This window comes from Oculina patagonica, chromosome 12, assembly GCF_052425735.1.
Source record: "Oculina patagonica isolate OP01 chromosome 12, crgOcupat, whole genome shotgun sequence".
Lineage (NCBI taxonomy): Eukaryota > Metazoa > Cnidaria > Anthozoa > Scleractinia > Oculinidae > Oculina > Oculina patagonica.
This window is the reverse complement of record NC_135769.1, coordinates 26,186,304-26,209,708: the sequence shown is the minus strand read 5'-3', so window position 1 is coordinate 26,209,708 and position 23,405 is coordinate 26,186,304. Positions and strand designations below refer to the sequence as shown.

Below are 23,405 nucleotides of genomic sequence, written 5' to 3'. Positions count from 1 at the left end.
TCAAGAAAATAAAAAAAACGTTCAGCCTCAGTCGAAAATTAGACGTTCTTTTATAAAAGAGAGACAAACTTTTATCGAAAAAGCGGCATAAATGTTGTTTGCGGTAACCGATAATGGCTCCGTAATTACCTTCATCGACGCTTCCGTAAAACGTGATTTGTGACTTTATTTGTCATGAACACGTTCTACCGTAGGCAGTTGGCTGACAAAGCTGAAGACAAATGCTATAGGAATAATACAAAACCGAAAATCCTTGATTAATTTCATACTAAAAAAAAAAAATTTAAAAGAAACGAGTCGAAGAACAAAACAAAACAAAAAACTGTTTAAACTGTGTAATGAAAAATTGTTTTTAAGCTTCCCCTGAGTGAAAAATACACTTTGTATAAGGAACTCGTTTTATTGAGGAATTGAATAAATTTATGAGAAGATTTGAACGTGGGTAGTCAAGGCCGTCTAAATGTTTTACCAAAAATGAAAAACAAAATATGTTTTAAGCTGCGTTCACGTGTCACTCGCAATTTTTTGCTCAAATCACGAATCACGCATAACCCCATACTCATAAATCAATTTAAATGATATATAAAAAATACCATCTTTATTATTTCTAAAATGTATTTTGTTGGAAAAAACTAGTCTCCAGTTGAACAAGATTGATTTTTCTCAAGGAATACCCAATAAAAAAGTCTCTGAAAGAGATTCATGGCTTCTAGATTTCAAATCTTGCTGGGGCGCATGCCCCCGGAACCCACAGCAAGATCTTGCCTCGTCTATGGCAAAGGTCTGGTAGCCTGCAGAACAGGCGGTTTATTTTTTGCGGGGTTAGTTCTGCAGGCTAAGGTCTTGTCACGGCCCTACGTGGGCTTGTATCGATAGCCAAAATGAGTTTAGGTTTTTTTTTTTTCAATATGATTTACAAGCAAGTAGGCTAAATGGAAACCATAAAACTGATTTTTGTTTATGAAGATTGAGGCTATGTTTTGTCCTGTTGTTTATTCAGTTTGTTGTTTCATCTGTACCACCTGATAACTCTAAGTAAACGCCGCAGGTCTTCAACTCCGCTTAATTTAAGTCCATGAGCCTTTATTCAAAGCGCCTGTTATTATAAGGTTTATTTCGTACGAGATTTGGTAGGACTCTTTTCAAGCGGTGTGCAACAAATGCCTAAGACTTTCAAACTGAGGATGTGTCTTGTTCAATGTTTTTGAAGCCAATGCAAACAACAGCAAAATTACATTGAAGCAAGATAGGGTCAGAATAATCAAATTTACCCAAAGGCAAAATAAAGTCATTACCATTCAAAGCTCACCGTATATAAACGTACAGGCTAACAGGCGCGGTATTGAGACTAACTGGAGTGCAAGTATTCATTCGCACATCGATTTTAAGGGGGAAATTAATGCAAAAACCGAAACTTTTTGTCTCGGTTCGGGACAAGTGCAATAATATGCATATGGTCACTCGACCTGAAAATAGCCTAAGTTAACCCGAAGCTTTCCGAAGCACTGGTAAGCCGAAGATGTATGAAGTGTCCGAAGATCACTCGAATATGTCCGAAGATAACAAAAGATGCAGAAGATCAGCCGATGACTTCCGTTGTCCCGCCAAAACGTTTCCAACACTATCGGAAGGTTTGCGAATTTTTATGGAAACTACTAGTAGGAATTCAGAACAATTTTATAAGGCTCGCTCCCAGTTCTTTACGTAATTATTGTAAAGGGTTTTTAAACAGTCCCTTGCTGTAAATGGCACATGATTTTTCTATAATAGCACTTGTCATTTTTTCAAACTACTAATTGAACTCGCGAATATACTTGTGCGTTTTCATTAATTCCAAATTATACTAGAAATCATGTGTTAACCTAACATTAGTTTTAGCTTTCCAATTCTGATTTCCTGCTTGCAAACCCATAATTATTATTCTACTATCTAATCTATCGATTTACTTTATTTACTAGGGAAAACCAAGATGGAGAATACACTGTACTTTGGCTTGACGCTGACCTACTCATTACTGATAGCTATTAACCTGGTTGGTAATACAATGGTCATACTTGTTGTTCTACTAAACAAGTCCATGCACAGACCAATCAACTACCTGCTCGTGAACCTGGCAACCTCGGACATGACGGTCGCCGTTTTCGCCACCATACAATTTCTCACGGAGCCGACGATTTCTCGTGTTGATTCTTTCACAGCAAGTTTTCTTTGCAAGTTCGTTACGGGTGGAACCCTTGGCTGGGTTGGTGCGGTTTGTTCCATTTTCAATCTGGTTGGTATCAGCATTGAGCGTTACTATGCAGTCATTGTTCCTCATCGACACCGCGGCAAGCTTACCAATGATAAGCTCAGGGTTTTCGTTTTTGTCAGTTGGTCCTTAGCCCTGATTTGGGCCAGTCCTGGTTTCTTCATAACTACTTACATCACAGAATCCCAGATGTGTGGACACCAATGGCCGAATGCGATCTACGCAAAGATCTATACTGTAGGGTGGGGGTTTGTGGCAGGCATAATACCCGTTGGAATCATGGGATTATTGTACTACAGAATAATTTATCGCCTTTGGTTCACGAAAGACAAAACCACGGAAGCTACCCAGAAGGCATTGCTACGCTATAGACGTCGCCTGACGAAAATGGTCATAGCTGTGACGATTGTTTATATCTTGTGCTGGGGCCCTGAACTAATGATCTACTTCCTTGGATTTCTTCACGTTTTCACTTTAGAGGCCATTCATCATGGAGTGGCGTTTGCTCTTGTTGTGTTCAACTCTTGTGTTAATCCCATTGTTTATAGCTTTCAAAGCGCCCAGTTTAGAACACATCTACGGGCTTTAATATGTTGCCGAAGACGTGTTACTCGAGTTTACCCAATGAAAAGTTTTGAAAGTGACGCACAAAATTAACTCTGTCTAAGCACTATCTGAGTCCAGTGAAGACTAACTGTTATGTCTCCTACCTACAATTCTCTTCAGAACTGGTGAAAGTTTTCGATTTTGATACATTATGCCCTACCCCTTTCCCCTATAAAAATTGGAACACAAGTTAATTGTTATCATAATAATTGTCTTTCACTGTTCATGTCATTAACTGGTTTTAGAAGACTCCTGAAATGGATCTCCTTTCATATATGGTGGTATATTTTAAAAAGATGTAAATAGATTTTTAATGTTAATAGATTCCCCCGCCCTTTTTTTCGTTTTCATACTATTTATGTTCTCGAAGATATTAGGCTACTCTGTAATTCGAGTATAATTCTAGTTCATGTATGTATGTATGTATGTATGCATGGCAGCGTCACTGTTAACTGGGACGGAAAAGTAAAGGCCGATTAAATGTATATATTTCCGGACGAAAATGTAACCATTTTTTCTTCTGTTTTGTTCACGGATAATTACAATATCAGACATTATTTAATGTAATAAAAGTAAAACATGAAGCCAAAACAATTGTTAGTATAGCTGGTCCATAGGTGCTTAAAATGGGGGGGGGGGGGGAGAAGAGGAGGGAGGGGTGGGGGAAGTAAGGTTGGCCCTTAATTGCGCAGAAAAGGGGGCAAGTGGCCGGGGGGTGGGGGAGGAGTGAAGAGGAGGGAGCAGTGGCTTTCATAACTGCAGACTTGATATTAAAACATGGCTCTAATTGATGTTGTTGGACGACCCAATGGTTATAATTAGCCGTTGCCTCTCGCCTCCCAGGAGTACACTGAATTGGTTACATCGCCGTATTGTCAAGGCAACTTCGCGGCTACCTGCAGTGTATCCCATGCATTCAGGGATGTGGGACTACTCCTAGTCGCTTCAGGCTGTGGATTCCCCTTGGAGTTTAGCGCTAGCCTGAAGCCACATTTGGCTATGCCAGTCTTGAAAAGTCTCCATCCGAAAGAAAGACATCTTAGGGCACACTCTCTTGGAACTATCCCGGAATAGGAATGCGTTCTTTTGGAACCTATTTCCTTTTCGGAATGAACGGAATACTATTCCGTTTATTCTGCTCCCGATAGCAGAATGAACGGAATGAATGAAATACGGTTTACTCGGAATAGGCAGAATATGCATTCTTTTGGTAGTTTTGGCCGGAAATCAAACGCGTCCGGCCAACCAGGTCGTCCGCAACTCGCGCGTGCTCAGATCATAGTTCTCAGGTCACCTCCGTCACTGATGTTCCGTTTTCAGAATATACGTTCTTTTGGGAATTGATATTTCGTGTATTCTGTAATTCCTAAATCGGAATGAGAATAGCCATCGGAATTTGTTACGGCATAAAATTAATTGCACTTCTTTGATCTACACATGAAGCTTTTGAACGAGGCGGTCATTTCTGTGAGCACATTAATTTTCCTGTAAAAACTGTTGGGTGACATTTGGTGAGCTAGGGTTAAAGGGACTATGTCACGGGGATTTCGCAGATTTTTGGTCTTAACTGTTGTGAAACAAGTAGTAGGCAAGCTAAGTGAACGTTACCCATGAAAAACAATATACTTGAACATTTAACTGAAGATATAACCTTTATTTGGGGATAGAAATCAAACTTCGGCTATAAATATCGATTTTTTTTTAAGGCGCGCGGAAACAACTTGAAAACGTTGGCAAACGTTTTTCTCAAATTGCAATCCATTTCCATCCGAGCCATGCCCAGCCAAACGCGCTTTAAAACAGTTTTCGTGCTCTAAAATAGCAAATGTTAAAAAAAATGGACCATTATTTTTAAGTTTTCTACGACACAACTATAAATTTTGGCTGTTCAAAAATCTGTTAAAATCCGTGACATGGTTCCTTTAAATAAGATTGCACGTGTTGCTTATCACCGTCACGTGGCCGCACACTGAGCTACAAGAGACTCGTGGCGAGCTGGGCCATTTACTAGATTCATATGAAATATGTAAGTATTGTTTGTTTATAAAAGCAATAACAGGCGCGCAATGTATGAGTCCAGCAGGCTAACGTTTAAGTATTATTTTATCAAGCTGATTTATAAATTTAAAGCCTTTTAAAATAACATCCGAAACATCTCCGTCCTTAATCAAAGGGCTTACTAAGTAGGCTTTTTGTATGCACCAATTAAAATTCAAAGAAAGGTGTCGACTGGACTATTTATAAATCAAATTATTGATACACCTGACAGTGGTTATTATTTTTTACTAGGTTTTCCTTGGCTTAGTCCGAATAAATTAACGTATATATTTACACAAGGTATCTATAATATTGGATTTTTTGCTCCGATCAAGCTCCTTAGATTTTGAATAAGTTTCATAAATTTCTCCTTTGTATGTAAACATTCGAGAAATTGCTCACTTCTTTTGATCACGGAAGAAAGTTTCACTTCCTGTCTCTCAAACGATTCCGTCTTTTGTGATATTTTACTGGGGAAGGCAACGAATCATACTCAAACGATTTTGTAAGTATGCGCCATGCTTTGTTTTCGTTCATTTTTTTTTGTAAGTTTAGTTTTTGCTACTATTTGATTATCGTTAAGGCCCTTTTGAGGACTAGATAAATGCATTTTTTTACTTCTCTGTCATTGGACGGAGTCATGCCTCGAATCGAAGCTCGCTAAAAACGACAGTTTCAAGGTTATTTTAAGTGTATCCAATTTAGATTCTTCTAACTCGACAGCACTACTCAACCAAAGGTTTGGCCTAAATATTGAGGGCTCTGTTATTTACAGTTGCGCAAGACATATTGAAAAGAAGAAAAGAAAATGAAGATTTGTTTCATTGCAACAAAAGGACACTCAATTGCTTAGCAAATAAAAGAAACGCGTTTCATTTTGCCGCAAGTTTTCGTATGATTAAATATTGGCTCTAATTTTGTTTAAAAATTAAGACCTTGCGCGCAATTTATTTTTGGACCAAATAAACGATGAAGACCTCGTTTGAAATTGAATTGCTTGTTCTGATCAGCAATGAAGATACTGAGTGGTAAAGGCTATAAAAGGCCTCACCGGATCTCAAGGTCACGGGCCGGGCTTTCAATGTTTTCAGCATTGATTACGGGCGTACAATTGTATGTTTACTTATTTCTTTCTTTTCAAAATTCCCTATTAGTCATTGTCTTATTGCTAAGACATAACCGGGATTAAGAGTGCGTTTTTCTTTAAAGGAAGTTTAGTTTTTAAAGCCATGCGATTCATAAGATCAGAGATAATTAGCTCTAATTCCATACGGTAAAAAAGGCTTAGGATCAATATTCACTTAAAATGGTTTGCACGGACAGGAAAATATACGGTTTAAAAATGAGTGTTGTAAATTATCCCTGAAAAGACCTGAGGGGAGTGTTTAATAAGATATATACGATACTGCTTTCTTTCTCTTTCTTTTCTTTATATACTATTTTCGGTTTCATACTTGTCAATGTCATGCTGATATGTGTGAAAAACAGTAAGCAACAATAACAATGTCAAAAAAGGAAACAAGCTCGCCTTAAATTCAGGCTATTATCACTGACGAACGAAGTTCCAGTCAGTCGGTAGAGAAAACGTAGATTTTAATTAATCAATAATCGAGGAATTCCTTATTTTTTAAATTTTGCCGACTTCACGAAGCAAATTAAAATGGGAAGTTTGCCTAAATTGTTTAATTTCTTTAATAACCTTAAATCGTCCTCAAGTCAAACTTCGGCAAAATAAAATAAGTAATCTCATTCTTGAAGAAAATAAAGTTCATGCCTAAATGATTACATCCATATTAAAACTTAATAGACCCTGATTAAATGTCACTGAAATGTCGCAAGAAAAAAAAATTACATGATTGCATATCAACTCAGAATGTCGCTCTTTAATTATACTTGACACTCTCTGTCAGTGGAGATGACACTCTGAAATTAATGTGAAAAACCAAGTACGCTTTCCATTGATTCTGTTCGCAACGTTTTCGAGATCTTAACTGAACTCTACTTTAGCATTGCGGTTTTATTTGGTGAGGTCTGACATTTAAAGTGAGCGGTGAGGAAAACTTATAATTATATTATATCATTAATTCGATGGAAGTAAATAAGAGAATTAAACTTTGTTGATGTCCAATTTGAACTCAGTGACATCTAGCACCAATGGTTTTTAACATCCTTGTTGATACAAAAGACACAAGCAAACAAAAAAATACATAAATAAAGGCTGGTAGCATACAGAATAAAGAACATCATACATAGCATACAGTGTTCAGGTGACAATACGTTATTATGTACATGAGTTCCTTTATTTTTAACTATTATCGCTAGCGAAATAATCTATACAATACTATAGTGTGCGGAGAGAGGAATCTTTTCAGTTGAATACTGTTTAATAAATATTTTAACCTGATTAAAGATAAAAGGTAGTTTGTTAATAAATTCGTGAATGGAGACGGGCTCACTATTTATCTTGTTTGAATATAATATCATCATTTGCGCATAGATAGGGCGGTGTAGTTAAATTTCCTTTTTATATTTGTTTCGTGGGAGTTCGAGATTATTCCAAACATGACTTTCTCAACTAGAGGAGAGAAATTTAGCACCTATGATGCAATTAGTGCTTGATCCAATAAAATTCAAGAATACTTTGTTCATTTCCGAATGGTCTTCTAATTAATTAACTTTGGACCTTGACAGCAACACTAAAGTATTTGAAAAACATATTTTTCTATTCCTAATCGAAAGAAAAATTGCCAAGTCTGCTCTAAACGAATTCTTATTATCATTTATTAGAGTAGAAATTGTTGATGATTGTTTCCTAAAATCGAGTTAGGAAGTAAATTTCGGTATCAGTTCATCTTTTTTTTTTCTGTACACAAATCATTAGATGACGGTAGGTGTTCAATTTATTCACAATTTGAACTGTAGTCTTAAAAACTGCGGCAAGTCAGGTTTGCTTTTATTACATGATCACCGGCATTCTACGCTTTAACTTATTCGCCGAGCAACACACAGCGGTAGGTCTTTTAGTTTTCGATGCAAGTTACTATTAGAACTCATGTTGCAAAGTGACAGCAATGTTTGTCTATATATTCTAAATCCAACTGGGCTGTTGTCGATGCAGTAATTTAGGCAAAAAAAAATCCTGGATTCATTCCACCAATTCATAGTGGGCCTATATCTTAATTTAAACTCGTGATTCTCTTGGGGCGCTTTAGGCGCCTATGTTTCAGGCAACTGGTGTCTTTTTTAATAGCCATAGTTGTATTTTAAACTTTTTTTCTTTTTCCCCTTTTTGGTGCAAAGAAGCGATTTTCTTAAATGCAGCGCCTGCATAAAATAAACCTTGCCCACACGCAGCCTTGAATTTATATTATAGAAAAGGTTTTCGACGAGGAACTGGAATAAAACTAGATCGTTTTTCGTCTGTTTTAGTTTCAAAATGATTGTTTTTTTTGCTTGCTGTGATTGCTCCTTCTTCAAGGCAGTTTTGATAATCTTAGTTAGCGTTTTTTATACATGCACATATTAATAGACTTGAATCCGTCTTTGTGTATTTGAAGGGGCTCGCTGTTGCAAGTTAAAATGGCAAACTGCTAACTAAAACCATTTTCAAGAAGAGTAGTGTTCACTTATAACGAAATATTTAATTAATCATTTGCAATCACACGAGGGAAGCACTCACTTATGCATTAGTGCTGAATGAAATAAGGTTAAAACTTTAAAATAATATTAAGCCAAGTAGGCAGTAGGATGTAGGATGTGGATGAGTAGGATGTTAATTTCGATGTTGTCAACTTAAATGAAGCGGTAGCGTAAGTAAATAATCTTATACCTGAAAAGTGCCGCAACACTGACGTATAACAAATCACTTATAAACATGTTCAAACAACATTTCAGTGCGTATAGCATGAGCAGGATATAAAAGACAGGTAATCAGCACCGTAATTACTCACACTGTTCTCCTCAAAAAGCAAGGGGAGGTAATGTCACTCCTAGATAGCTACCTTAAACTACTTAACGAGCAAACGGGGTTTTTCCCTTGAAATAATAATGACAATAAATATATGCACTGTACGTAAAATCAATCGTAACCCACGTATATACTTCATAATATCTTGTAAAAGGCTTCTGTTAGACGTACCTTGTATAGGTTACAGTTACTTTTTGTTGCAAATACCAACACTTATAATAACAGGCAAACGGCGCCAAATACCTATTTCAGTAACACGATTAGTACAGTACATTAAATTGGCTCGCTAACTTGGAAATTTCTGATGCTATCGACTAGCTCTCCCATACAAGAGAAGTAGTTTTACTCCTAGGTTGTCGGCAAACACTACTTACTGCAACGGACTCGCTGAGCTATCTATATAGTTATCTCAGTTACTCGATTTGCTTCATACAAACCTACATTGACATCAACGAACGTCTCTCCATCCCAAGATGAAACAGACACTTTCGGAGGCCGGGCTTATTCTCTAAATACGCCCTGTTTTATATATATATATATATATTTTTACAAGGGACCAAGTTTGACCTTCAATAGGCGCCAAAAGTTCGAGACACTTGGCACTTTTTGAGTACCTTCGACAAATTTTACCCCTCACCCCTTCGATATCACCCCCTCCCTCCCAAAAACAATGTTGGATTTGCTATCTGAAAGACTTGCCTCGTTTGTGTACAACATCGAAAAGGGGGAGGGGGAGTGGTTCACAAACTGCACAAGATTTAAGGTGGAAAAACGGGAATGTTAATTTAGTATTAATTTCAACCAAATGTCTCAAGGATTTTTGGGGCCCATTGTTGGTTGTTCATTTTAAAGATTGATGACGTTAACAACAGCGATTCAGAAATATCGAAGTACGTGGCTGGACGACACAACCATCGCCGAGTCTGTGGCCAACAACTAAGCAAGTACGACTCAGGACTGGGTGAACGGTCTGGTCGCCAAGTCCGATGAGAACAAGTTTCAATAGGCTCGAGCTCCTTTCGATATATTAAAATTCAGCTTGCTAGCGAGGCCTACAGGACACAAACAAAAGACATTTTACAAGCATGTTTATTCATTTCTTTTGTTTGTGTCCTCTAGGCCTCGCTACCAAGCTGAATTTTAATATATCGAAAGAAGCCTATTGAACGAAAGCAAATGTAAAGAGATGCGTGTCTACTTTGTTAAGAATGAGGCTGAGTTCGCTCCTATTGTCATCAACGAGAAGGCTATGATTGGTTTAAGAACAATATCCTAGAGAAAGAGTGGTGCTCTGATTGGCTGTGTTTAAAAAGTATAACTTCCGGTAGAAGGCTTTCAAAATGGCGACTAGCTTGTAAAAGTAAGAAGAATCCTGATATTGAACTGTGGTAGATCATGATGACTGTGAGGGGAGGTTATTCTAATCACAACGAGAACAAAAAAACGTCTTTGATTAGGTAGTTTATAATTAAAAAAATATATTATAATTTATAAACTGTATCAATTGTATAACTCTGAATTGGCGGCTACCTTATAATCTTGAAATTTAGTCTTGTTCTGCAAAATAACCTCTTGGAGTTTCTATATTAATTAAGATTTTATTAATTTACCTTATACTCTCTACTTCACCCTCTTCACAGCTGGTGAAGGGAAATAACTGTTCTTTGTCTAATTTGAAAAAAATAAAAATTTTTCGGGTGTAGGGGTTCTTTAGTGAAGGGTTTTCGTAATACTCTTCTTGAGTATTAGCGGCACTAACCGAATCGCGAAAAGTTAAAATTTAAATGCAAATTATTAATTGATCTTACTCTAAATTCCTTTAACACACTAAACTGATTATAAATGTTTAAAATTCTACTTTAGCTTTTTTCATTGAATTGAAAATTGAAAGAGCAGTTGGCGAAGGATCCACCTGAAAGTTTGGATTATACTATGTGTGAGACTGTGGTGAAAACTGGATGCTTAAAACGTTTTCCTGAATATTCGTGGAGGATCTTGGTGAATAAACTTTGTTGCTGCCGATAATCTGCGGTATTCATTTCTCCGTTGCCGGGCGAAGAACGACTTGACGGTAAGCAATTGTTTATCGTTTTAGTACTCGAGTTGTGTGGACATTGTGCTGCAAATTGCGAAATATGTAGTCGTCTCTTACTTTGAAAAATAGGAAATTTCTTAGCCTTTTTTTGTCTTTTCTGGTTCCTCTTCTTGATTCTTATATGCGGAACGGTACGCCGGATCTTCGACTATTCCCCGGGAGTGCACGAAACAATATCCTCCGATTTTTTTATCTTTTCATCTAAACACGCTCCCATCTCTTTATGATTGCGCGCATCTGGTCGGTGCCTTCCCTTTCCCCTTCTCTTGCCGGTTTCCTTCTGCCCCGCGTGCTGCCATCCTTTCCGCCCTACTCCCATTGCTGTTTCTCCTTTTAATTTCGCCCAATGCGGCTCCCTTACCTGGAGTGATGTTTTCATTTTTGTACTACTTATTTCTCTTCTTCTTCTTCCTATTTTCTATCTCTTTGGCTGACTGGTGGGCTTTTTGCTTTCTCCCCTTCTTCTTCTCTTGCTTCCTGTAAACTCTCTTTTCGCTTTCGGATCTTTGCAGTCTATTCCCTTCTCGACCGCGTGATCTGGGCGGTAGCCTCCTGCTCTCTCTTGGCTGCTTGAAACTTACATACAGTGTTTATCTTGCTTGCTGTTTCTTCAGCTTTTCCTTCTTTCACACTCGCCCGCCATGGGCTTTCTCTTCTCCTATTACTCTTTATTTATAATTTCTCTTCTGCTAGGGTGTCGCTTTTCACTTGCTTAACTCTTAATGCGTGATTTTATTGGCTGGCAGCAGCTTGAACACTTTATGTGCGACAATCAGGGACAATTCGGACACCGCTCTTTTCTTACAAACCGCTCTCCCTTTGTATGGTTGCCTTTTCACACCTTTCTCCTGCGAAGTTTCTTGTTTTTTTGGTTTTTTCTTTATTAATTTTTTCTTCAACAACATTGGGGCGACTTATTATTGTGGTGCTAGTGGCGGCGAGTGTTGGAAAAACGATTATTCTGAGAATATATAAAATCATGACCTTTTTCTATCCGTTATATTTTTCACCAAGATCTGACTATCTTGTGGTGCTTTCGTTACGCTATTTTAAGTCAGTACCTAATAAAAAAATAAATTTTATCCTTACTTCCTCACACAACGTAATATAACTTTTATCGTGTGACCGTAAATTCCGGTGCCTAAGGCCACTCTTTCCAGCCAATACCTACGTCCATGCTTCACACTACAAATTTAATATTTATATACGCAGTTATTTGCACATAGCCATTTTACGGAAAGAATTTGAACGCTGCCAAATCGTCGCCACGTATCACATTTTTGGAATCCGCGACCGAAACCCACAGTGCGAGATACGGGCTAAAAAAGCCACTCCAAAGACGGCTGAGGCCACAACTTCCACGTTTCTAGACTGAAGAAAAATATCTTTTACTAATATGCGAAGGCAAGAAAGCGACTCAACAGGTTACATAAAGTGGCGACTCTCCGAATATGTCCTAAAGTAGCGACCACATACTCAGAAAGTACATAAATAATCAGTTCGGACTATGACTCAGAGTGCGTCAGAAAATTTTCAGAACTAAATATAAGTGATGTTGGCATTACGAGCCGCAGCCTTATCACACATCGCTAAATAGTCAGAGAAATCAAGAAATTTTTTAAATTTTCGTCTGCTAATTAAGAACGTTTCACTTTCCTCCCCCTCAACGTTGATTGAATTAACATCGCTCCTATAGAATGGCCTTGCCGGGTCATTGAATAGGATTTAGAGTCTTTTACTTCTTTCTCAACTTTATTGCGGTTTTTACGCCTTGTGAATTAAATGGATTTGCTTTTTTTTTATATGGGGCCTCTTTTTTAGCATTAACGATCCTCTGCTTAGATGCGAGTTATGGTGTCGGTTTGTTCCCCTCTCCTCTTTGGACGCCTGACAACTTAAATAAATTTCATTATTGGCGAGCTGCTAAACCTGCAAACACTGCCGTACTACTCCAACGTTTCATAGTCTTTATGCCGAAATCGCACATGACGTTTTTTGGTTTCGATGAAAGATTCAGAGCTCACAGACAAGTTCTTTCAGAGGCAAGTCCTTTCTTTGAAAAGCTGCTGAACAGCGACATGAAAGAGTCTCGAGAGGGAATTGTTCGGCTTGAAATGTTTTCTGAGTCTGTTATGGGAAATACACTGGAGTTTATCTACACCAGTAATGTTCAGATATTGACTGAAGTCAATGCCCGAGACTTGATCGTTATTGCCGATTTTTTATTCCTTGAAAACTTAAAAACTCTTGCTGAGGGAGTTCTACTACAAAAATTGAACGCTTCAAAGCATTTCTATTTTCTACTTTCCGTATCATCCAAATTGTTTATAGGCCAAAATACCTTGAATCACTACTTTGTTCGCAGGCGACAGGAAAGAGGGTTTGAATATGTCGAGCAAAAAGTCCAAATGTGGATTTCAAGTGATCAAATAAATGTTGCCGCCGAAGAAGATGTGTTCACGATCATCCTAACATGGATTGATATGACAATAGAAGCGAAAGAAATATTTCGCCGAGTTATTTCGTGAAGTTCGACTGGTTTATGTATCGCTTGACTTTCTATGCAGTAATATCGTGACAAATAACCTTGTGAATGACAATGAGGACTGTTTGGCTCTTGTGGAGAAAGCTATGAGGTTGATTGAGTCTAGAAACTACCACAATCTCCCGGTCGCACCTAGAAAGTGGCTTGATGTCCCAGTTATCGTAGCCTGTAGTCAATTGAAGGGTCGTCCTATTCAGTGTTATTTTCTTCGAGAGGATCGGTGGTACGATTTAGGTAAGATGCCATCTGATTTCTTCCATAGCTATCTTGCCCCTTGTCATGGTAAGATCTACGCTTTACAGACTGCCTCTCCTAACCGAGAATGCCGAATGGTAAGTTTCAGTCCATATACTAACAATTGGACGTTATTACCATGCATAAAAGACAGAGACGTAAAGCAGATATTTGTTGCAAATGAAAATGAAATGTATGCTTTAGTAACTGAACCATATAAGTACCATGGAATGCGATCGAGCATGCGCCGACCTCTCGACACAGAGATAGAATTCTGTGGCAAGGAGAAACATATTTCATTTATCACGAAGTACAAACCGGAATCAAACTCATGGGAAGACATTTCTTCTTTTGATCACATGAATTTAAGGGAAAATGTTTGCATTGTAGCCAATGGCAGTTCTATCTACTTTATTGGTGGCGAAGAAAAGAGTAGCACAGATTTCAAATTCCTCACTGATGTTGATAGGTATGATCTTCGCAAAAACCAATGGGACAAAGTAGCTGACATTCAAATTGCAAGGAGCTGGGCTACTGGTGCTGCGGCGAACGGAAAAATTTTCATTGCTGGTGGAGTTTATGACATGGGAAGGAGTGCAACAGGGTTGCGATGTGAAGTGTTTAATGAAACAACAAATGAGTGGCACTTTATTAGTAATTTTGGTATACATCCTCAGTTTACACCCAAACTCCTGTCCGTTGATGACAGGCTGTTTGTTGTGGCCACAGAACCTCAGGAGTCAGTTTTATACCAAAGAAAGGTCGAATGCTATGATCCTGACAACGATGAATGGCACCAAAACACTTGCATACCACTGACCAAAGTGGATCAAGTAATTACTTTTTGTTCAATGAGAATTTTCAAAGGATTCCTCGACACGCGGGAAACGGCATCTCTTTCCGTCCATTCTTCGTGCAATTTGTCTTCGTCGCGCTTACAGGCAAAGAATAGAAAACAAGCCTCTATGAACGAGAGAAGGCAACGCAAATGCTTCATTCTGTGACCAAGCAGGTGGCCTCGAACAGGAATCCGTACCTGTATTTCTTGTTAACTCGCCTCGCAACTAACGCATTCGAATTGAAGACATGAACAATCAGCGAACACTTTTAAGTGACCTGCGTCCTATTCAGATGCTGCCCAGTGTGTTACGGACTAGCCTGGCCGCCACTTGTGTGAGGCGCCGTTGTTGCCTATAGCTTGCTTAGTGCTTTGCAGGTACTGTCGGAAATTCTGAAAATGTTTGCAGACGATACTAGCTACACCCTTCAGTCTTTTCTTTAATTTTCTTTTACAAACTTGACTAAAACCTGAAGCTGGGTAAGACAAATCTCCGCACCCGGAGTATAGACTGTGTTTCAAGAGTGTAAACAAGAAGCTTGAGAAGCTTAATAATTAATATCTGCTTTGACTTGAAAGGCAGGGTACAGTACAGTAAAAATCACTGGAAAAACAGTCACTTAAGTAGCACTCAGTCGGAGGTTTGCGTAAGTCACAGTCTGCATGAGCTGTATTAGTGTGTAGAACATAATATCTGGATTGTTTTCAAGATTGCATTATTACTTAATGACATAATGGTCTCAATTTATAAATATATTTCGCACAATACAAATAAACGATTGAACTAGACGACTAGAAAATATAAATTTTTAAGAGCTGTCAAATGAAAAGGTAAACGCACGTGAGCACATTCCTTTGCTCAAAACGTTTTCTACAATTTTGAAACGAACGGACCCGTGACTAGGCTCTTACCGAAAGTGCTCGTGAAAAAAAAGCATTAAATGCTAAAAGAAGTGCAGGTTTTTTTGCCAAAAAAGTGCTCAAATAATGCTATTTTTTTAAAAAAAAACTGCTCGTGGGTAACATAAAAATGCTCCCTTTTTTCCGATTTTTTAAACATAGAATATTAAATTTTTCAGATTTCAGTTACATTTTTCAACAATAAAATGTAACGATCAATGTTTGAAGTCAGAGTACGCTCTTGAACTATCTCTGCCTTGGCTGGCTGACTTCCATTGTTCCTCGATGACAACGTGGATGACGTCATCTTGGAACGAGTGTGATGGACTGGGGGTGCTTACCATTTAGCCAAAAAATCCGGAAATTTCGGTTTGAAGTCAAATGGTAAGGTAATTTTCCGGAAATTCCATTCGGAAATTGTGGACTACCTCTAGAGGTACTCCACTTTTTCCGTTCGGAACGGAACATCGGAAATTTCCTTACCATTTGAACGAATCTTCCGTTTCCAGGCCCTTTTTAGCACTTTCGCGCGGTTTTAGTCGTGTTTTATACAATATGGCGTCTTTACTGTGACCAATTTAGTACAATTTAGAACGTGTATGTTCACCTCGACCATAGAAATGTCAGCACTTTTTTAACAGGAGATAAAAGCTGCCTGCCTCTGGTATTCCACATTGGAATTGTTCATGTGTTCATATTTTTTCTCGGGACAGGATCTAGCTCGGCCGTGCCAATTTTCACTCGACTGCGAAATTCACTCGGTGCGTAGGTGGGAACAGTTACCTCAAAATAACCTTGTATAATTGTATTCTGTTTAAATCGCGTCTCATGGAACAGCTGACGGCAGTAAACAGCATCAGCCCATCTTATTCGTCGAAAAGTTTGTTTTCTACCTCAAAATATTCAGCTATATCGACAGAAAACAACACTGAATTTGGCACTTGATCGAGCGAGCGGGATGGAACGCCTGGTAGAATAATGGCATGCGAAATCTCATCCAGTTGGTCGGCATATTCGGAAAATCGCTTACCATTATGCAACGGTCGCACCAACCGGATTTTTCTTACAAATGGTAAGCACCCTTGGTTTCTAGAAGGCAACCACTGACGTATCAAACCTATTCCCCAGGCCTCCACGGCTCCTTTGACTAAAATGAGGGCTAATGCATCTTTGGACGCCATAAATAAAGTCAGATTGTGCTTTTTAACACAAAATTAGACAAATAGTCAGTCGAAAATCCAAAATAATGCTAGCAGTGCTTTTTGGGATAAAATGTAAAAAAAAATGCTCGCGAAGCCAAATAATGCCAAAAAAAGTGCTAGCACTTTCGGTAAGAGCTTACCCGTGACTCGGTACCGATCGGCTACTTCCTTAAACTGCCCTCGAAAATAACCCGATGCAGGATCCCCTCCTTCAGCTATAATGCAATCGACTATGCTGCCTCGTAGGCTGTCGTCTATATTTTTTCCACGGATAAAAAGACCTTCCCTTGCTATTAACGGATGAGCCCGCCATCTCTCCTGCCTCAGGAATGTAAGGGAATGTGATCACGTGTGCATCCCAATGTGGCGTTAGTTGTAAATCACGTGGGCTTACTGAACTCAAAGACCTGTCTCGACAACGGCAACTGTTTCGCGCGTCTCCGAAAAAGCAGTCTACCTAATTCGGTAACCAAAACTGAAAACCGCACACAAAAAATTCAAATTTCCAAACCCTAACCTTGACCTATTGACAAATAGAGATTTTTTTTTCATTTTTTTTTAAAAAGGTTTTCCTTATATCTTGTGACATTTCTGTTCATTTACAAGCTAAATCAAACTATTCAAACTAGCATTGTGGACAGAAAACCAAATGGAAAAACCGAAAACCACAACAAATACCAAATCCGAAAAAGCGCTTGAATTTTTGCCGAAAACCGAAAACCAAATGCCATATAAAGAAGAAAAAACCTACAATCCGCATAAAACACCAAAACGGAAAAACCGCAATTTTCCGGAGCGAAAACTGAGAAACCGATCTAAAAGCGTGAAAGCGTTCGCAACCAAAACAAGAGCCAACATTTCTTTCTCTGATGGCACTACGTTTGTGAAAACTATCCAGGTTTTTTTCAAAAGCTGTCAGATGTTAAAACATCTTATGTCATGTAAAAGTATCTTGTCGATATAGCGTCTTACGAACAAGACCAAAGGTCATGACAGATCCAGTTCCAATGTGCACGCGTGCGGTCACGCATACCTTCCTAACGTGAAAATGAGCATGTTCCGCATTGAAGAATTTTCAATGACGTCTTCATGCTATAAAAAGACACACTCTATTACTCATGCCATGTTATTTTGGTGGTCGAAGAGTATTTTGGTTCATCAGCGTGTTTTTTTGCAACACCCCTCTGTAACAGACCTGGTGACACCTAATTTTCCACCAGGTTTTCAACACACAATCGACCAGGGCACTCAAAAATCCACCAGGTTGATTACTTTTTTCACCAGGGAGGGTGATGATATATTAAATCTAACCAATTATTGATGCAAACTCTGTGAGCCAGTATGCAATAAACTTAGCGGGGTTATCGTGCACAATTTTCCGCACCGATGTCGTCTATTAAAGGGCTGTAGATGACACCGTCGTTTTTTTTCGCATTGTACGTAAACAACTAAAGTAACATAGAAACGACAAACGGGCCGTTTTGAGATCCCCGTGAGTTCTTTGTATCGAACAGTGAATACCGCCACTAGATCAGCAATGGGTCAAATTTAGCAAATAATTGTCGCAATGAGCCAGCGAGTCGCCCTACTATTACACTATTGACATGGTTAGTTCACCCTTGGACTAGACTTGCCTACAAGTCGAGCTCAGCAAGCGCAAAGAGAGAGAGAGCACACAGAGCGCGTAAACGAGAAACGAGAAGCGAACGACTTTTAAAATGTCTACCCTTGGGCTTGAAGCAGTCGCCGGGGTTATATTCCTAAAATCCTCTGAAATTCTCGCATGCACGTTTTTGTCCATCAGGGCATCAAACAAGGCACGCAATGCATGCAGAAGCGATGACGAACAGAAGAACAAATTCCGCCAATAACCTTATGATATAAGGTGATGGACTGACATCATCGCCTGAAAATGATTACACTTCCTTTTGATGCATGTTACTTTTCCAGTTCTTAGCAGGATTTAAAACGACGGTTCTGAAAGATGCAAACGACGAAACGACGGATGTAAAAGATTTTTTTTTTTTTTATTAATGCATTTACATAAAACAAGACATTACATAATCGATACGCTACTTCCAAAAAAAAAAGAAGCTTGTACACACACACACACACACACAAAAAAAAAAAATTGCATTGACGATTACAGTGAGTACATTCAAACATAACTACTACTAGTGCTTTTTTTACAGTGTTTTTTCCTTTCTCTTGTTATTTATATTTTTAGATAATAAAACCTACTGGTAACACGGATGTAAAAGATGCAATCGTGTGAACACCGAAGATGTAAGCTACTCGGGAGCTCTTCCGCTCACTTCGCTCGCGTAATCCTTCTCGAGAGCCTATTCACAGGCTTAAGCTACTCGGGGTCCTCCCCGGGAAATTTTGAAAAAAATAGACAGGCTGAAATCACATTTCGTGCGTTTTAAAGGGATTTTTATATGCATATAGGCACCTAAAAGTAAACTTAAATCAAAGTGCCCGTTGGGCTGTCTCGTGTTACAGATCAGTAAAGTAGCACCCGTTGCTAACAATCATATAAGCTCAGAAAAACCATCTCCGGATTCTACAATAATAATTCTCAAATTTCATTCTCAAGCATTTGCAACAGCTTGTCAATGTGCTATACCAGCATCGCACCATGTGCCCTTTCTTCACATTCTACTCAAATAGTCAAACCTGTCCAACTGTCCTTCCAAAAACTCAACAAAATCTTCGCAATGATTTCTAAGGTATTCAACAACTGCAAAACGCACTATCAAATGATTTGCTATTACATACTTAATTACCTACTTCCCTATTCGCCATCGGCCCTGAGGGCAGCAAATGACTTGCTACCGAGTTAAAGATCTGATGACTAACACTTCGAAAAACGAAAACAGTCTCCATTTCCACCACAATCATAGACTGCAAAACAGTTAAAGTCTATCTCTGGAAGTGTGGAAATGTGGAAATCTGGCAGTGAACATTTAAGTGAAAGTGAAAACCTCTCTACAATGTAAATCAAGTTCAAATTCATTTGAATTACTGTACATTGACTTAAATTATTCTCAGTGAAAATAAACTAGAACTGTGCATGAAAAGCCCTCAGTCACATATAATAACCTTGATTAAATTATTAATTCTCAATACGCTTTTTAGAACTTCCAGCGCAACTTGTTGATACAGCTACCTAATTAGTAAGACATAAGTACACTGAACAAAGCAAATTTGTTTCCCGTTTCGCAGATAACGATATTCGCACTTCCCTTAATGGTTTTATTCTGTATCTACCGCGTATTCAATATACTGCTTTCCTATTATGGCCTGAATGAAGTTTAAACAACCTACCAAAACGCAAAATGAGATACCACTTCAATTTTTCTGTTTGCGTGATAACTTCACTTAATATTCTCCTTTTGACACATCATTTGACATATCTGAAAAGTGTTCTGGCGCCAACAACCCTCGACCCGATTGTACACTACCCCCCGACTACCCACTACACAGTATCTTCGACAGATGTTGCCCGAACATTCAGTCTTTGTTAAGCAAGAACGTCACCTGACACTACACTTGAAATCTAAAGCCGAAGTGGTGAAAAGCAAAGCAAATTAGTTTCCTGAGAAGGTTTTTCGACGTAATTTGCTTCTCAATTCTTTCTAATGGGGATCTGTTTTATCTGGAGGCATTATGTATTAAATAGAGCCGTAAGATTGTGGCCAAGGAAATGTCTAGAGGTCATTGCATTTATAGTCTGCGCTGCGTGGTTTCCTGTTTGTTTCACACTTTTGCCACATGTTTTGCTAGTTTAGTTTGTTTTTGCTCAAGTCTATTTGTAAAATACGCTTTAAACTCTCGAAATTTACGCCGTGGAAGGACAAGATATATGTTCCGTGAAAACGTTGATTACTTGCATTTTGTTGATACTGTTGCAAGATGTATTGTGTATTATCACTTAATATATCTTGGTCCGGCTTCGCAAGTGACAACCGGAAATGAATTTGATTGCTTGACGCTTAAAAGACTTTATCCCTGGTCCTCTTCGTGCCAAATTTCGAGTTCAGTGCTCGCCTCATTTCATCCCAGACCTTTCGTGCTTCTCTGCTCTTTAGGCGATCGAAATTATCAGCCCAAAGACGGATTAGCATTTTCTGATCATCGTCGGACCCATTTGTCGTAAGTTCTCTTTGCCGGTCCGGATTCGGGAGAAGATGCTGTAGATGTACTTGCAACAGCAACGGGACTCGTCGGGGAGCTCGTTATATCGCTCGATCCGCTCCCTGGCCTGCTTTCACTGCCTTCACCCACGTTTAACTGCGAATGCAGTTCATTCATAAAAGGGCCAAACTGCTGTTGCTGCTGCTGCTGCTGATCAAAAAAGTAACCGGATAAAATGGTGTTAAACTGAGAAAAAAGCCACCTCCATCCATGATCGAGTGTTCTAGCGAAGTTCCCGCGCTTTGTGATTGCGTGCGATAATGACCTTCAATGTCATTTCCCTGACAGGTTCTGTTATCACTGGAGACGGCTTCCTTTGTTATTAAAGACAAAATTTTGGAAAATCGGTTCGCCTTTTTTTTTAAGTGGAGGTCGCACTTAAAAATCTCGCTTGTTGATAGATTTTCACCGCAAAGTAAACAAATTCTTCCAAAATTTTTTTTAGTGCGACCCGGCCCTAAGAAAAACAAACAAAAAGGAATTATGAATTTGACTTTGTGACCTTAGTGTCTTCAAAATATCATATCACGTTCTGGAAAGCGTATACAATTAACAAAGCAAAGCAAATTAATTTCCTGTTTCTCAGATAACGATAATCGCACTTCCCTTAATCCTTTTATTCTGTTTCTACACTATTCATAATACGCCCTTCCTATTCTTTACTGAATAAAGTTTAAAGAAACGAACAAAGCCGAAGATGAGATACCACATCAATATTTTTGTTTGCGTGGTAACTTCACTTAATATTCTCCTTTTGACACATCATTTGACATATCTGAAAACTGCTCTGACCTCAACAACCCTCGACCCTAACACGCACCGAAATGGCTTTCTTGTAACGCAAACAGAAATTTAACAACAGCTTTTCAGCCAGCCGCATACTTTAACAATACCCACCGCAAATATAATATCAAAACACAAACCTACCGTAAAGATAAATTCATTTTCCATGTAAAAAACTACCTATTTAAGCAACATATGTGAGATAAAATCTCCTTATCAGATTTGGCGGTATTACTAAAGATGATACTTCATGTAATATATTACATTATTCACATACCTTAGTAATCCAAACATTTACACCATGTCTCACACGTGTAAATAAGCACGTTTAAAACTCGACAAGAGAAAACGCGCAATACGAAGAACAGCAGCCCGATGCATCTTATCAGCAAAATGTATCTATGTAAATATGTCTATTTCTTACCTTTTTCCTTGCTACTTTACACTTCGTTACCTTACGAGAGGTCTTACACAAAGCACTATCCTGAGCTACCAAGTCCCCTCGATATCTGTGTAGTCACGGTCACTCGTTCACGATGACCGCGACGTAACACGAGACAAAAACACGATTATTTCTAGACCTTTTCAGTTAAAATCAAAGCGTCTTATTTTTGGAAGGGAAACTGGACGCGCTTCACCAGGCAATCAACTTTGTACTCGACGAATTACATCTGCCAAAAATAATTAACGACTAAAAATTCCTAAATTGCGCGTCGAAGGACTTTGAGAAAGTCTAGGTAAGCGTTTATTCAGCCAGATATTCGATAGTTTTTCAAAGAAATTGGGAGATTTTTTCGTGGAATTTAGTATAATTATTTTCTCGACTCCCTAGTTTGAACGTCAACCTAGCCCTACTAATCTGAATACAAGTTTAATTACTTTTTCAGAAGGAAAATGGCATAAATATTTATTATCAAAAGAGCCTAGCGTCAAGAGACAGAATCAGCGCCTCTCCACTCGCGAGTGCACCAAGATATATTCGCGCGTGCCCCAAGGTGAGCCTGCTCGCAGGCTAAAGACAGATCCAGAGGTAGCCTGAATTTCAGAATCCCTCCTTGGTCGCCTACTCCCAGAAGAGACGTCTGAACAATTTGGCTCTGCCGTCCGGCGTCACTACCCGAAAACCGGGTAGTGATTTTGATTGGTTGATTTAAAAATTATTTGCACAATTATGTGAATTATGACTGAATTTTACCGCGCGAGAATAGTAATTTGAAAACGTTTGGAAAGAGTTCGAAAGATTTCACCTTCCCAGAAATAATTTATAGTCATTTACCTTGAGTTTATTACTTTGTTAGTTTATCTACGGATGAAGAATAGTAATGGAAACCGGTAGGTTTTAAGCTGGCGGCATTCGTCGCTTGACATGAGTGTTTTGCCAAATTTATACGTACATGTATTCTTGTTTTGTCAAAGCACTGACGTATGTCCTGAGCCTCGTGAGCCAGTGATTTCTGAACTCAGTTCCCACGGTCAAGTAGGATATTTTTGTATTGAATTCCGTTTCTTGATGCCTCTGTACCGTCTAAATTGATTCATTTAAGTACTCACTGTGTTGTATTTTCCCTGCGTCACATTTATATTTACGCTAGATAATAATGCAAATCAGTTCAGATTAAATCGGTTCCGTAAAAGAATATAGCTGCAGTCGATTAAAATCTATTCATTTGTCGAGTCTTAATATTTACTATTAAAATTTGTTGCCCTGTAATCCTTTATTGAAGCGATTTTTCTTTCACAATTTCATGGC

General features: G+C 38.6%; 2 protein-coding genes across 3 annotated transcripts in view; both read left to right on the top strand.

Moving 5' to 3' along the window:
• The first annotated feature begins 1,969 nt into the window (after positions 1–1,969).
• On the top strand, positions 1,970–3,206 carry LOC144631275 (galanin receptor 2a-like). Its single transcript, XM_078489667.1, has one exon. The coding sequence runs from the start codon at positions 1,970–1,972 to the stop codon at positions 2,903–2,905; it is 936 nt and encodes a 311-aa protein (XP_078345793.1). The 3' UTR covers positions 2,906–3,206.
• Positions 3,207–5,322: 2,116 nt separating this feature from the next.
• Positions 5,323–23,405, top strand: part of LOC144633912 (allatostatin-A receptor-like) — a 40,299-nt gene continuing 22,216 nt past the window's right edge. The window contains exon 1 of one of the 2 annotated variants that reach the window (XM_078492841.1): positions 5,323–5,396. The gene's annotated coding sequence lies outside the window, so the exon portion shown is untranslated. Of the gene's footprint in view, positions 5,397–7,831; positions 7,903–23,405 lie in introns of those variants that run through there. The other variant, XM_078492839.1, reaches the window with a different exon arrangement.

Bases quoted from the DNA above. Each gene is read 5' to 3' on its own strand.
- LOC144631275 (XM_078489667.1), top strand. From the start codon at position 1,970: ATGGAGAATACACTGTACTTTGGCTTGACGCTGACCTACTCATTACTG.